This window comes from Miscanthus floridulus, chromosome 4 (assembly GCF_019320115.1).
Source record: "Miscanthus floridulus cultivar M001 chromosome 4, ASM1932011v1, whole genome shotgun sequence".
Classification (NCBI taxonomy): domain Eukaryota; kingdom Viridiplantae; phylum Streptophyta; class Magnoliopsida; order Poales; family Poaceae; genus Miscanthus; species Miscanthus floridulus.
Window position 1 is genome coordinate 46,399,643 of NC_089583.1, and position 14,640 is coordinate 46,414,282.

Genomic DNA, 14,640 nt, shown 5'->3' on the forward strand with positions numbered 1-14,640 from the left:
TGCCCTTTATCGCGTTTTTCCTGAGCCTCCGAGTGCGAGCTTGGGTCGCTTGTCTTCGTCCTGGGTGCAGGAAGAGCCCCCAAGCCTCCACACAGAGCGAGAGGGCAGTAAGGAGTTCCCCTGGCTTTTTATGTGACCCTTGCGCATCTCTTTCAGTTCGGAAGGAGGGGTTGTTTGCTGAGCCCTTGGGTGCGAGCCTAGTCGCTGGGTCTCGACAAGGTTGCAGGAAGAGCCCCCTAGCCTCTGTATAGAGCGAGAGGGCGGTTAGGAGCTCCCCTGGCTTTTTATGCGACCCTCGCGCATCCTTTTCGTTCGAAAGGAGGGGTTGTTTGCCGAGACCTCGCGTACGAGCCTGGGTCGCTGGGTCTTGGCAAGGTTGTAGGAAGAGCCCCCGAGCCTCTACATGGAGAGAGGGCGATCAGGAGTTCCCCTGGCTTTTTGTGTGACCCTCGTGCATCCTTTTTTGTTCAGAAGGAGGGGTGGAATATGCCAGGCTACCCTCGGTGGGCGCGAGCGGTGACACTTCTGGTGAGCTATTATTGGGTAAGTACGAGTGGAGGCCCATGCCCCATTCGATAGGGGTTGGCTAGCGGTCCAGAGACATGCTCCAAAAGTACCTAGAGGCCTTCTCTAGTGGGTCCTAGGGCCAGTTTGATGGGCCCCGGGGGCTCGATGCCTCCCTACGGTGGGATCCCATTCGGAGACCTTCCTGCTGGTCTCGGACATGACTTAGGTCATCCCAAGCATTTTGCTTGCTTGGGCCTCGGCCACATATGGGCTCACCCATAGTCGTCCCTGACTCTATTACCCTGGGGCAGCTATCAAAACCCTCAGGGGGCCATCCTTCGAACCCCTGGATCGTAACGGGCTCGGTGCCCAGTTCCTTCGTCTAAAAGGAATCGGGTGGGGGATATTCCCCCCCCCCTATCGGCTTGACAATAGCAGGTGCGCCTTTTGAGGTGGTTTTCTTGGGGAGGCGGAACAGCACCTGCCACTGTTGTGGTTGGACATGACACTATGTCAGTGGATGGGACATAACTGTTCACATGATTAATAAGGAAAATGTGGGTACGTGGGCGGTAAAATCGGATCTGGATTAACTATATCAGATTTGAGGGAAACTCCCCCTGATTTCATCGTTCGTCCGCTTTGCCCCCTTCCTGCATAAATACACAACGAGCCTCACCCCTCCCCTCCCTACCTTGCCTACATTTGCCTTTGCCTCCCTTGAGCCATTGCTAGGAACAGAGAGCACCGGGGAGAAGAAGGGAAAAGGGCGAGGGAGAGAGAGAAAGAGAGAGCTGAGGTTTACCACCATAGCAGCATTCTCCATCACACAATGGCCGATAGGCCCTATCATCCTCCCAGTGGATCCTTGGGGTCCGTCCGACGTGTCCGTGGAGACGCTGCGGTCGCTCGTCGACTGACGGCCTTCTCCGCCCGGTCACCGACCCCGATAGGCCGGAGTGGATTGCTCCATCGGGTAAGCTAGAGCCGAGGCCATGCGACGGGTATGTCATGAGCTTTGTGTCTTTCCACCAGTATGGTCTTGGCCTATCGGCGAACCGATTCATGCAGGTGCTCCCGCATTACTATGGTGTGGAGCTGCACAACTTCAACCCCAACTCCATCGCGAAGGTGGCCATCTTTGTCGCCGTCTGTGAGGGGTACTTGGGCATTGCCCCCCATTGGGAGCTATGGCTCCACCTCTTCTGGGCGGGGTATACCACCAAGCCGACGGGCATGACGGGTATGAGGAAGACGATGAAGGGCTAGTGGCTGCAGTCTCCTAGGTGCGCCAAGATCGGTAGCACCTTTACATCCTAGCCTAGCTCGCGTCAACCAATCACCACTGGTACACCAGCTGGTTCTACCTCCATAATGATGATGGCGGACTCCCCTCTACACCTAGGCGGATCAGTGGAGAGCTATCCGTAGAAGTGGAGGTATGGCAGTCTCGAAGGAGGATCAGCCCAAGCTGCAGCCACTCTTGGAGGGACCTAGAGAGGCTATGGAACTGTAGCCTTACGGCAGGCTGTGGTCATGGCTACCTTCCACTGCTAGAGGGTGCTACCGCTGATGGCTCGACGGCGGTGCCTGTTTGAGATGAGATCGGATGAGCTGATCGAGGGCATCCAGATGTCCGCCTCCGCCCTCTCCGACGAGGAGATTCTTCATCAGGTGAGAGAGACAGTGGAGGGGCGGCTGAAGATCGGTGGTCTAGCCCCGCTCGCAATGCACCCATCGTAGGGGTACCTCTCTCTAGTAAGTCACATGCTGCTGCGTCCCCCAAGGCCTCCTTGTTCATCACCATTTTCCGGCCCCTTATTTGTGTTTGCCGTCCCCATAGGGGATGAGGGATGTGCAAGCCTCCCCGCCACCCGTTCCTGAGGATGCAGAGCGGCGGGCGGTGAACCGGGCGCACGCCGAGGTGCAGAAGAGGTGGAAGGACGCCGTGGAGGCAAAGCGCAAGAGGAAGATCCTCGAGCACGATGAGCTTGAGAAGCGCCACCGGCAGCAGAGGCAGGACGGTCTCTCGGTGGAGGCATCTCTGTTGCTGCCACTGTCACCGGATTCTTCAGACGGAGATGATGAGAGCGAGATGGGGCGGGGTCCCCAGGACCATCTCCTTGACGTTGGGGAGACAGCGCTCGGGGCGTTGGTGAGTAGGCCAGCGCTTCTAGGAGGAGGAGGAGAGGATGCCTCAGGGCCAGCAACCTCCCGCCCCGAGGCCGAGGCCAACATGCCCAAGGCACGGGTGTTAGGAAAGCGCGCCGTCAGCCCAGTGGGCTCGATGGCAGAGGTGGAGCAGGTGGCGGCGAGGGCGACGCAACTGCCCCCGTGGAGGGTCGAGGGGGCACTGGAGTCCAGCAGGGACCGGTTGGCACCGGCGGATACAGAGGCCATGCCACTGCCGCTGCCACCGCTGTTGCAAAGGAGGGTCGCAGTGCCGAAGTGGTTGCATCCCCGCTCGAGGTGAGTGTTTTTTCAGTGGAGTTCATATCGTCTCCCGCTCGCTTTATGGTCATATGCTGACCAAGTGGATGTTCTACCTTCAGCTAGAAGCATCAGGTGGAGGTGCCTGCCCTAGCACCACGCAAGTCGCTCAAGGTGAGCACGGGCTCCACCAGCTCAATGGGTGGTGGAGGCGTAGACCGTCGTACAGCGCGGCAGTGGCATCAGCGAGGGTCGACCTGAAGGAGCTGGTCGCCCTAGGGGGAGGCTGCCGGGGCAGCCACGAAGCGAGCTAGGGGAGGAAACGCCTACGCCCCACCAGGCCGAGGCCCATGAGTCAGATAGGGCTAAGGCACCCTCCGTTGCCGAGGCCACTGAGGGCAAGATAGAGGCCCCCCGGACTTCTGAGGCCAAGGCGACTGGGGGCCGGGGCACCTAGGACCACCAAGGGATAAGTGGTGGGGACCGGAGCCCCTGAGACCACCGAGGCTAGGGTGGCAGGAGCCGGTGGGAGCCGGCGTAAGCGCGGCGAAGCCGATAGCCTAGGAAGTGGAGGCGGAGGCAGGGCAAGCCTCAATACCACCACCGGTCCAAGGCCCGCCGCCAGTTGCAGGAGAGCACCCAGGAAGTGGAGGTCCATTCGATCTCCTCCGATGATACTTCTCGAGCGAAGGAGGTGGTCGATGCCGAGGCGGCCGACACTATGGAGTGGCTGGCTTCGACCTCTGGCAAGGGAAGCTCGGCCCTCGTGCAGGTATGACCCAAGCCCCTCAGGTGGGATCACCCATGTGTCTTGTGGTAGAGCTAGGACGACCCTGAGGGGGAGCCTCTATTCGCCCTCAAGGACATAGCCGAGGGGGGCGCTGGGACACCTTCGAGCAATACCGCTAGCTGGTGGAGCAATCGCTACGGACAGCGCTGTCCATCGTGGCTGATGATCTGCCACGGGTCGCCTAGGTTCGCACCTTCTTTTCTCGTGTGGTGTCTTCTTTCTCTGAGTTTTCTCGTAGTGAATGACCCCTATTTTGCCTATCTAGGAGCTCGAGACCCGGTCCCTCGGGAAGTCATTGTTTCTCCGATGGGAGAGGGATGTCTGGGACCAGCTCTAGCGACAGAAGGGCTTGCTCGCTGATGCCAACGAGCTTCTGTCGGCGCAGAGCGCGGAGGTGGAGGACCTCCGCCTTCGCTGTGCCGATATGAAGGCCAAGGCGGCCACGGCTTAGGAGCAGGTCACCCCTTTGGCAGCACTGGGTCAAGGAGCTAGAGGAGGAGCTAACCCGGGTGGCCGGCGATCAGGACACCATTAGGTCTTGGGCTGAAGATGTGATGGCCTCTACCAAGGCCCTTGCTGGGTAGCTAGGGGCGGAAGCAGGGTGCACACCTACTGATGAAAGGCACCCTAGCAGAGGCCCTCAAGGTGGCCTGAGGCCTCTCCGGACCAAGGCTGTGGCCTGGAAGGGAAAGGTCAAGGGTGAGTCATGTTCCCCCCGTTTTACTTGTTTTTCTTGTGTTTCGACTCCTAATTCCTTGGTGTGATGCAGAGCTGAAGAAGGAGGCTTCCAGCGCTGGCCGAGGCTTCTCGGGTCAAGGTCCAGGGCTGGAAGGAGAAAGCCAAGGCCTCTTGGGTCTGAGGCCCAGCGCTGGGAAGAGAAAGCCGAGGGTGAGTCCCGTAGGCCTCCACCCCTATTTGGCTCATTTTCCTTTGTGCTTAACCCCATTCTGTTTGTTTTGGCATAGAGTTGGAGAAGGAGGTCACCCAGGCAGCTGAGGCCTCTATCGTAGTGTAGGCGGTGCTCGAGGCCAAGATCGGGGAGCACAACGCGCTGTAGAGTGCCACCCGTACCGTGTGTGAGGCCTTGGAGGTTGAGGGGGGCTAGTCGGGCAGCTCCCTTAGGAGCTGCTTGGTCACGTTGAGCGGCCAAGTGTGTGAGCGACTCCAGGGGCACTACACGCGGGCGTCAAGCGTGCCCTAGCCGTCGTCTCCTTGCACTACGCCGGCGTCGACCTTGAGGCCATCAGTGATGGCTACATCTTGCCTGAGGATGACGAGGAGGCCGACGAGGAGGTCACAAAGCTGATGGAGGTGGCTGAGGGCCCCGGCATGGCACTAGCCAAGCTATTTGAAGAGGAGGTGGTCCCTCCCATGTCGTCTACCAATGCTGGAGACCCTAAGCCTTGACCTGGGCCCAAGAGGCCATGTAAATAAATTAGGGATTACGTTACCATATCATAACGCTGGTGGCCGTCAGGGCCTTTTTAAAGTGCTTGTGCATCTACGCTTCTTAATCGTTTTTTATTGTATTTCTGAGCTTCTACCCTCTGTCTTGTTTCTGAACATATCACTTGCAAAAAAATTCCTCAGAGCCTAAGCTGTCCCTAGGGCAAAAAAGGTGGTGAGGGAGTGCCGTAGCCTGGAGGTGTAGGCCATCCCGCGACTCGGCCAGCCTTTTGGCCCTGAGACAGACTTTTGGTCCTTAGGTCTTTTACAATTGATTTGTTAGAGCGTGCTAGAGAGTTTGGCATAGAATTTTTTTTGAAAAATGACTAAAAAATGGTGCGTGGGACTTAGGGGGGAGTCCTCCCTTCTAGCCCCTGAGGGAGGCTCGGTTCTATAGAGGCAGAGCCGAGTCTCCCTAATGGAGTTATCGTATCGCTGAGGCCCTTAATGGGCCCAGGGGGTTTCTCGAAAGATTAAAACAACTAAAGAACGCTTCTTAATTGTATTTCGAGAAACAATGTATACAATGCTTGGAAATTTAAGGGTAAAAGCGACGTAGTTGTTCTATGTTCCAAGCGTTGGTGAGGATTTCGCCCTTCTCGTTGGCTAGCTTGTAGGTCCCGGGCTTCAGCACTTGGGCGATGATGTACGGTCCTTCCCATGGCGGGGTCAGCTTGTGGCGGCCCTTGTTGCTCTACCTTAGCCTCAGCACCAGGTCGCCCACTTTTAGGTCTCGGCTTTGAATGCGCCGGGCTTGATAGCATCGTAGGGCTTGCTGGTACTTGGCCAAATGTAGCAGCACAACATCTCAGGCCTCCAGTTGGTCGAGGGCATCTTCGTGAGCGGTGCGGTTACTTTGCTTGTTGTAGGCCTGTAGCCTTAGGGAACCGTACTCCAAGTCAGTGGGGAGGATAGCCTCGGCTCCATAGACCAGGAAGAATGGTGTGAACCCCATGGCTCGGCTCAGAGTGTTTCCTCAGGCTCCAGATGACTGACAGGAGTTCGGCAAGCCATTTCTTGCCAAACTTCTTCAACCGGTTGTATATTCTTGGCTTGAGGCCATGTAGGATCATGTTGTTGGCACGTTCTACTTGGCCGTTTGTCCTAGGGTGTCCTATGGCCGACCAGGCCACACGGATGTGGTGGTCATCGTAGAACAGTCAGGAACTTGCGGCCAGTTGAATTGCGTCCCATTGTCAGTGATGATGGTGTTCGAAACCCCGAACCTGTGGATGATATCAGTGAAGAACAGCACCGCTTGCTCAGATTTGATTTGATTGATCGGACGAAGCCTCGATCCACTTGGAGAACTTATCGATTGCTACCAGTAGATGGGTGTAGCCCTCGGGGGCCTTTTGTAGAGGCCCAACCATGTCGAGCCCCCACACGGCGAATGGCCAATGTGATGGGGATGGTTTGGAGGGCTTGGGCCGGGAGATGTGTCTAGTCGTGCATAGTACTGGCATCCCTCGTAGGAGCGTACGAGCTTGGTGGCGTCAGCAACAGCCGTAGGCCAGTAGGACCCTTGGCGAAAAGCATTTCTGATGAGTGTCCAAGGCGCTGCATGGTGCCCACAGGCTCCCGCATGCAAGTCCCAAAGTAGGGCTCAGCCTGCCTTGGTGGTGATGCATCATTGGAGGACGCTAGATGGGCTTCGCTTGTACAACTCGCTGTTGCTGAGGACGTAAGTCTTGGCTCGGCTGAGCAAGCCATCGGGCTTTGGTTGTGTCTACGGGAAGCTCTCCTCGGACTGAGGCAATCAAGGAATGGGACTCAGCTAGTCTGTGCCCTGGTTGGCCTCGGGAGGCTCTGCGTTGACTTCCATGACCTCGGGCTCGACCGAAGGGGTCTTGGTGACAGAGGGGGCCTCAAGCCCTACGGTGGGCTCGATCGGCGGGCCCGCTTCTACCGCCAAGGCATAGTCAATGGAAGGCTTGTGGAGGTCTCTGGCGAAGACATTCGGAGGGACCGAGGCTCATGCCGACGCCATCTTTGCTAGTTCGTCCGTGGCCTTGTTGAATTTATGCGCGACATGGTTGAGCTCGAGTCCGTCGAACTTGTCCTCAAGGCGGCATACTAGCTTACAATATGCCTCCATTTTGGGGTTATGGCAGTTTGACTCCTTCATTACTTGGTCGACAATGAGCTACGAATCACCCCTTACGTTGAGGCGCTGTGCTCTAAGTTCGATGGTGATCTACAAGCTGTTGACGAGGGCTTGTACTCGGGTGCGTTGTTGGAGGCGGCGAAGTGGAGCTGAATCATGTAGCGTAGTGTACTCCAAGGTGTGAGATGAAGAGCAGGCCCGCGCCTGCCCCGGTCTTCATCAAGGACCCATCGAAGTACATGGTCCAGCATTCTGCCTGGACTTGGGTAGGTGGCAGTTGGGTGTCGGTCGACTCTGCCATGAAATCAGCCAAGACCTAAGATTTAATTGCTTTCCAAGGCGCAAAGGACAGAGCTTCCCCCATAAGTTCGATGGCCCACTTGGCTATCCTACCTAAGGCCTCCCGGTTATGGATTATCTCTCCCAGGGGGAAAGATGACACCACGGTCATCGGGTGGGATTCAAAGTAGTGACACAGCTTGCGTCGAGCCAAGACTATGGCATAGATCAGTTTCTAGATGTGAGGGTAGCGTGTCTTAGTCTCGGAGAGCACTTTACTGATGAAGTAAATAGGTCATTGAGCATGCCCTTCTTCCTGCCTCTCGACTACCACGGCCGCGCTGACCACTTGGGTCGTTGCGGTGACGTAGAGTAAGAGGGCTTTGCCTTCGGCCGATGGTATCAGGATGGGAGGATTGGTGAGTAGTGCCTTGAGTTTGACGAGGGCTTCTTCGGCCTTAGGAGTCCAAGAAAAGCGTTCGGATTTCCTCAAGAGGCAATACAGAGGCAAGCCTTTATCGCCAAGGCGCAAGATGAAGCGGCTCAAGGCCACAAGGCATCCCATGACCCTCTACACTCCCTTGAGGTCTCGGATTGGTCCCATGTCGGTCATGGCTGAGACCTTCTCTGGGTTGGCCTCGATGTCGCATTCCTGAGACTATGAACCCCAAGAGCACGCCTCGGAGGACCCCAAAGACACACTTCTCAGGGTTGAGCTTGATGCCCTTCTCTCTGAGGCATCTGAAGGCTATTTCTAGGTCATCAACAAGATTGCTAGCCTTCCTAGACTTGACCATGATGTCGTCCACGTAGGACTCAACGGTCCGCCCGATATGTTCGCCGAAGACTTGGGTCATGCACCGCTGGTATGTGGCCCTACGTTTCTAAGGTCAAATGGCATAGTCACATAGCAGTACATGCTGAATGGTGTGATGAAAGAAGTCATGAGCTAGTCAGACTCTTTCATCTTGATTTGATGATAACCGGAATACGCATCAAGGAATGATAGGGTTTCGCATCCCACAGTGGAGTCAATGATTTGGTCAATTCGAGGTAATGGGAAAGGGACTTTCAGACAAACCTTATTCAGACCGGTGTAGTCTACACACATCCTCCACTTCCCATTTTTCTTCTTTACTAATACAAGATTAGCTAACCAGTCCAGATGGGACACTTCCTTAATGAACCCGGCTGCCAAAAGCTTCTGTACCTCCTCGCCGATGGCCCTGTGCTTTTCCTCGTCGAATCGGTGCAGGCGCTGCTTCACTGGTCTAGAGCTGGCCTGGATGTCTAAGGCATGCTCGGTGACCTCCCTCGGTATGCCCGGCATGTCTGAGGGACTCCACGCGAACATATCGACATTCGTGCGGAGAAAGTCAATGAGCACGACTTCCTATTTGCTATCGAGGATGGCGCTGATCCTCAATGCCTGGTCGTTGGAGCCGATGGGGTCGACCGGGACGAGCTTGATGGCCTCCATGGGCTCAAAAGTCCCGACACGACGCTTGAAGTCAGGGGCCTCGCTCCCAAGCCAGTTGAGATCGACGATGAGGGTCTCGGCTTCCACAAGAGCCTCGGTGTACTCGATGCATTCGATGTCATAGTCGTATGCATGCTCATACATGGACTCGACCATGATGACGCCGTTGGGACCCAGCATCTTGAGCTTGAGGTAGGTGTAGTTGGGAACCACCATGAACTTGGCGTAGCACGGGCGCCCTAGGATGGCGTGGTACGTCCCCTTGAACCCAACCACCTCGAAGGTGAGGACCTCCTTGTGGTAGTTGGAGGGAGTACCAAAGCAAACGGGCAAGTCGATGCGCCCGAGGGGTCACGTGCGTTTCCCCGGTACGATGCCGTAGAAAGGCATGGTGTCACCCCGGAGCTGCGACTAGTCGAGCTCTAGGAGCTCTAGGGTGTTGGCGTAGAGGATGTTGAGGCTGCTGCCTCCGTCCATCAACACCTTAGTGAGCCGGGTGTTGCCGATGATGGGGTCGATGACAAGTGGGTACTGCCCGGGGTTCAGGACAAAACCGGGGTGGTCATCCTAGTCAAAGGTGATTGCCTCTCGAGACCAGTTGAGGTACTGGGGAGCGGCCACCTTCACCAAGAAGACCTCCCAGCGCTCTCTCTTTCGCTGGCATGCCGTGAGGCACGCTGAAGGCCCACCGAAGATCATGAAGGCATCGTGCACCTTGGGGAACCCGTCGTCCTTGTCGTCATCCCTGTCACCAGCGCCCCTCCTCTTGGCATCATCATCAAGGAGCCTGAGCTTGGCGTAGTAACACCGGAGCATGGTGCACTCCTCAAGGGCATGCTTCACCAGGCCTTGGTGGTAAGGGCAGGGCTTTTTAAGCATATTGTCAAAGAGCCTAGGGCCTCTGGGGCCTCTGGGATTTTTGCGCTCTGCAGCCACGACTAGGCCAGCCTCGAGGACTTCCTGCTTCCCCTGGCGACCCTTCTTCTTTTTCTTGGGTAGGTGGGGAGCCAAGGCCCCGGGGGCCTTATCCCTCCGCTTCCCCTTGGCATCGTTGTCGGGGAAGATGGCCCCAATGGCCTCTTCGCCCAAGGCAAAGTTGGTGGCGATATCGAGGAGTGTGGCCGCCGAGGTTGGCACGTTCTAGGCCCAATTCTCGGACCAAGTCTCGACAGGTGGTGCCGAAGAGGAAAGCCTGGACAATTTTCGAGTCGCCAACGCTTGGCAACTCAGGTGCATTTCTTAGAGAAGCGTCGGATGAAGTCTCGGAGAGACTCACCTAGCTTCTAGCGATAACTTTTAAGGTCCTAGGAGTTCTTGGGGTGCACGTATGTGCCCTGAAAATTCCCGACAAAGACCCTACCAAGTCGCGCTAGTCGAGGATCTGTGAGGGAGGGAGGTGTTCGAGCCAGGCTCGCACCGAGTCTAATAGGAACAATGGGAGGTTACAGATGATGAGCAGGTCATCATCCGCGCTGCCTAGCTGACAAGCCAGGCGGTAATTCGGCTAGCCAAAGTTCGAGATTGGTCTCACCGCTATACTTCATGAGGTTGGTAGGTTGCCTGAAACTAGGCTAGGAAATGAGCAGCGCGGATGGCTCTGCTAAAAACTCAAGGGCCAGGCAGCTCAGGAGAAGGACTGTGGTCTTCCCCACTGTCGTAGCGGCCACCTTGGTGTGGATGGTAGCCCCAGGCAGGCCCCTCATAGTCATGGCACCTGTCGCCTGCTGACCACCTCGTGGTCGCCCTAGTGCCTCGCGTCGGTTGCCGAGGCGGTCAGTGCAGCAAGGGAACCCTATTGGCTATCGGTGCCCGAGCGGGCTCAGGGACAAACCGAGGCCTCCCTATCCTGCCTGAGGTGGTGCCATGGGAAGCTCTAAGGCACCTCCACGCCAGTCGAGAGGCAGAACTCTCGACCTGCTGCACTATGGCGGTCTCGAGGAGATCCCGGAGCTCGCCACGAACCCATCGCCCCTCCGTGGTAGAGGGCTTGGGCATCGTTCGGACTAGCATTGCCGCAGCCACGACGTTCTAGCTAGCACGATTGAAGATTGGGGGTTGCTCACCCCCTTCAGTCGTCATTGATGCGGTGGTGGACAGTCGTGGGCCCTCCGCCGGGCTCCTCCACCATCACCGCAACCTCGCTGCTCCTGCTCGAGAGTGTCTTAAAGTTGCTGCAGAAGGAGTCAGTCTTGTTTGACCTTGGCCTAAAGCTCACGGAGCTACGCCAGGTCCGGGCGTTGAAGTTGTCCGAGGGCAAGGTTCTCGTTCCGCGCTGCTGGTGGGACAACGCATGGAGGTGTGGCGTCGCCTGCCCCCTGGTGAAGCAGGAACGGTTGCCTACCCCTTCGTCCTCATCGCCTATGCTCAACATCCCAAGTCCAACGTGGAAGCACTCACGAGTGGGGTCGTAAGTGCCTTCGTCGTCAGAGTCGGAGTAGCCAAAGCAGTAGTTGCTCGCTACCAGGAAGCGGTGCATGGCTATAGGGTTGTGAAGTCCAGAGAAGTCTGCTCTAGCCCACGCCTCATCCTCCTCCGAGGAGTCAACGTGGGTGTGGGTCGAAGTCATGGTGTCAAAGTCAAGGGCGAAGCATTGGTGGCGTCCTGAGGGCTCTGCATGAGCGGAAGCATAGGCAGAAGCATAGGTGGTGGTAGCATTTCTCAACCCGAAGGGGTACGGTGATGGTGCCATCGCCAAGCTTTGCTCCACCAAAGTCGACTCCTCAGGAGGTGGCAGGGCAGAGCTTGATGATGGGGCATCGCTGTACGCCACCAGCGTCTTTCCCTTGTCTAGGCTCAGGCTAGATAGGTCCCCAACCAGGGACCTTGTGCCAACAGCTAGGTGTGGGATACCAACGGAGCACGGCGCGTCGCCCTGAGCTTGCACGGGGTCAAGGCGGTCCCACCCGTGCCATGCCTAGCGAGCACGATGGGAGCGGTGGCCTAGGCGCTACCTACGCCTAGGCTGCTAGGGCGTGACATCATCGATGGTCGGTGAGGCTCTGGGTGAGAGGAGTACCATATCATACTCATGTCCTAGAGACATGAACTCTAGGCTCCTGAACCAGATTATTGTGCCAAGACGCAGTAGTCGCACGGGGTCTGCTATCCGGAACTTGTCGGGATGACAAAGATGACACACAGCAGATCCCCTACCTGGCGCGCCAACTGTTGGTGTTTTGGACCGGCAGGCCCTCAACCAACTAGTGAAAATATACTGTGTGCCCCTAATCCCAGATGGTGATGCAAAGAGACACAAGGTTTATACTGGTTCGGGCAATGGGTGCCCTATGTCCAGTCTGAGAGATCGATCTTGTATTCCTTGCACCAAAATGCTCGTAGTAGGGGGTTACAAGCAGGGTGAGAGAGGGAGCTAGTCTCAGGTCTCTGCATGAAGTGATGTGGATTGCTTAAGAAGTTGATCTCAGGCAGCGGGGAAGCGTGCGCGTTACAGAGTATCGAGCGTGTGTTCATCTATCTCGTGAACTCATCTATGCCTAAGTGTGTGCGAGCGTGAGAGTAAGTCTGTCCTCCTTTTTTAGAAATGGCATCGGTCTCTCCCTTTTATAGTTGAAGGGGGACAGGGATGATACATGTGTTAGCATGTTTGAGCCCTATAGCCGTCACTGTGGCGGCATGGTCAATGGAGTGGTCCTACCCTTGAAGTGCTAGAGCAACGCGCCGGTCACATCCGATCTTGTGCGACGTGGGAGCTCCAGTGATAGCTCGACGCAGGGCCTAGCGGACGACGTGTCAGTCGTTGTATGTTGATCGCGTAAAGAGCCGGCTCAGTTGGTGCCGAGGCCGAGCCATCATGGGGGGCTCGACAGGCATGAATCCCAAGGTTGCCAAGACCCTAAAGTGGATTGCCGAGGCTTGGAGGGAGCAGTTGGTCCTGTACACTGATTCCGAGGCTATAGTGACCTAGACTTGACTCCCCATGTCGTGTTGTTTCTAGAGCAGTGTTTAGGTAGCATAGTGCAGTGTGGGCATTGGTCGTGGGCACAGTACCAAGCACAGCGGCCGATAACCCCTACCCTATCCCATCCCAGATGGTATGGTGTTGATGTGACTTCTCGTCTCGTCGGCCGCTCTGCTATGTCGAGCCATTGTCCGACTGATATCGTGGGAGTGGTTGGTCGCATTAATTGGGCATGACGCTCTATCAGGGAGATCGGTCGAGGCAGAGGCGACAGGGTTATTGTCGAGCTGGCCTCGAGCGAGACGGAGAATCAACATTTCATCCGAGGCTTTACGTGCGGGGCCTCGGGCGAGACAGAGAATCGGTTCCCCGTCCGAGGCCTTTCGTGCGAGGCCTTGAGCGAGGCGGAGATTTGGTAGGTCGTCCGAGGCCTTTCGTGCGAGGCCTTGAGCAAGGCGGAGAGTCGGTGGCCTCGGACAAGGCCGGGGGTTAGCCAATAGTTGTCTCTTGGCTTTGATTTTGACGGGGTCTAAGCGATTTTTTCGGTTTTCGCTTAGGGAACCCCTTTTTATTGTACCCAACAAGCTTTGACCAGGAAATTTTTACAGTAGATTCATTGTATTATTATGTGCTCACTGTAATTTTTGTAGCCTTGGAATAGGTTGAGAAATGTGGCAGCTAAGTACTCCTTGTTGTAGTATATAGGAAATCATTAATAAGAGTAAGAATATATTTTAGTTGCTAAGTAGCACTTGTAGGTGAAACCCTGCTGGTTTGATGGGAATGATGATTAGCTCGGTATCTTAGTCATTAGAGAAAGCTTAGTGGCTTAGTAGATGTATTCTTATTTTAAGAACTACTGTTGCCTTAATATTGAGTGTTGCATCGTCATTGCATGCATGTAGAGAACGAGTTGGTGGAGTTCATGACCGCGGATGAGCAGGAGTACGAGGAGGTGATTAAAGAGTATGAGGAGGAGATCCTTGTATAGGAGGAGGTCCTAGAGCCACCGGTGCATAACCCTTATTTTGAATAAGCACTGAATATATATATATCTATGATGTGCATTTACGTTACAGCCATTTTATGGAAACCACCTGCATAAATATATCTGTCCTATGAATCCTACTAGTATAGGTGCGAGTAGCTACTATGCTTAGGATTTTTGGTAGCTTGAGTAACCTGCCGTTACTCACAATATGTGATTATTATTATCACTCTTGTGATAAAATGGTGAAAGGAAAATGGAGACGGCAGGGATATGGTATGGGTATTGGTGGGTGTAAGAGGTTGTGTCCTACGGCCAACGGTGCATAGCTTGGTTACACTGTTTTCCCTTTCCGTGTCGGTTAAGGACTAGCCATTGCATTGGGTTTTAGTCAAGTCATAGACTTATTATCCTGAGCATATACTTGTTTATGGGAGCAGGGAATGCTTATTGCTCTCTTGTCATGGGTTCCAGCTCTTTCCAAACCGACTGATTGGGGTCGGAGATGGTGGAGGTCTAAGCACCACACTGAGTCTGGGACTCAGGTGTAGGGGCTTGGAGTCCAAGTTTGGACAGGGACCTAGACCTCTTGATAGAAGAGTGGTGGGTTGGTCCTACTTGTGCCTGGGGTATAAACGGGGCGTGTGTTTCGAGGTACCTAGCTAGGCACATTGATTCATGAATCATCGGGTAA

General features: G+C 55.6%; 1 protein-coding gene across 1 annotated transcript; it reads right to left on the bottom strand.

The window, feature by feature from the left end:
* Positions 1-8,952: 8,952 nt before the first annotated feature.
* On the bottom strand, positions 8,953-9,255 carry LOC136548474 (uncharacterized). Its single transcript, XM_066539988.1, has one exon. It carries the CDS (start codon positions 9,253-9,255, stop codon positions 8,953-8,955), a length of 303 nt encoding a protein of 100 aa, XP_066396085.1.
* Between the last annotated feature and the right edge of the window lie 5,385 nt (positions 9,256-14,640).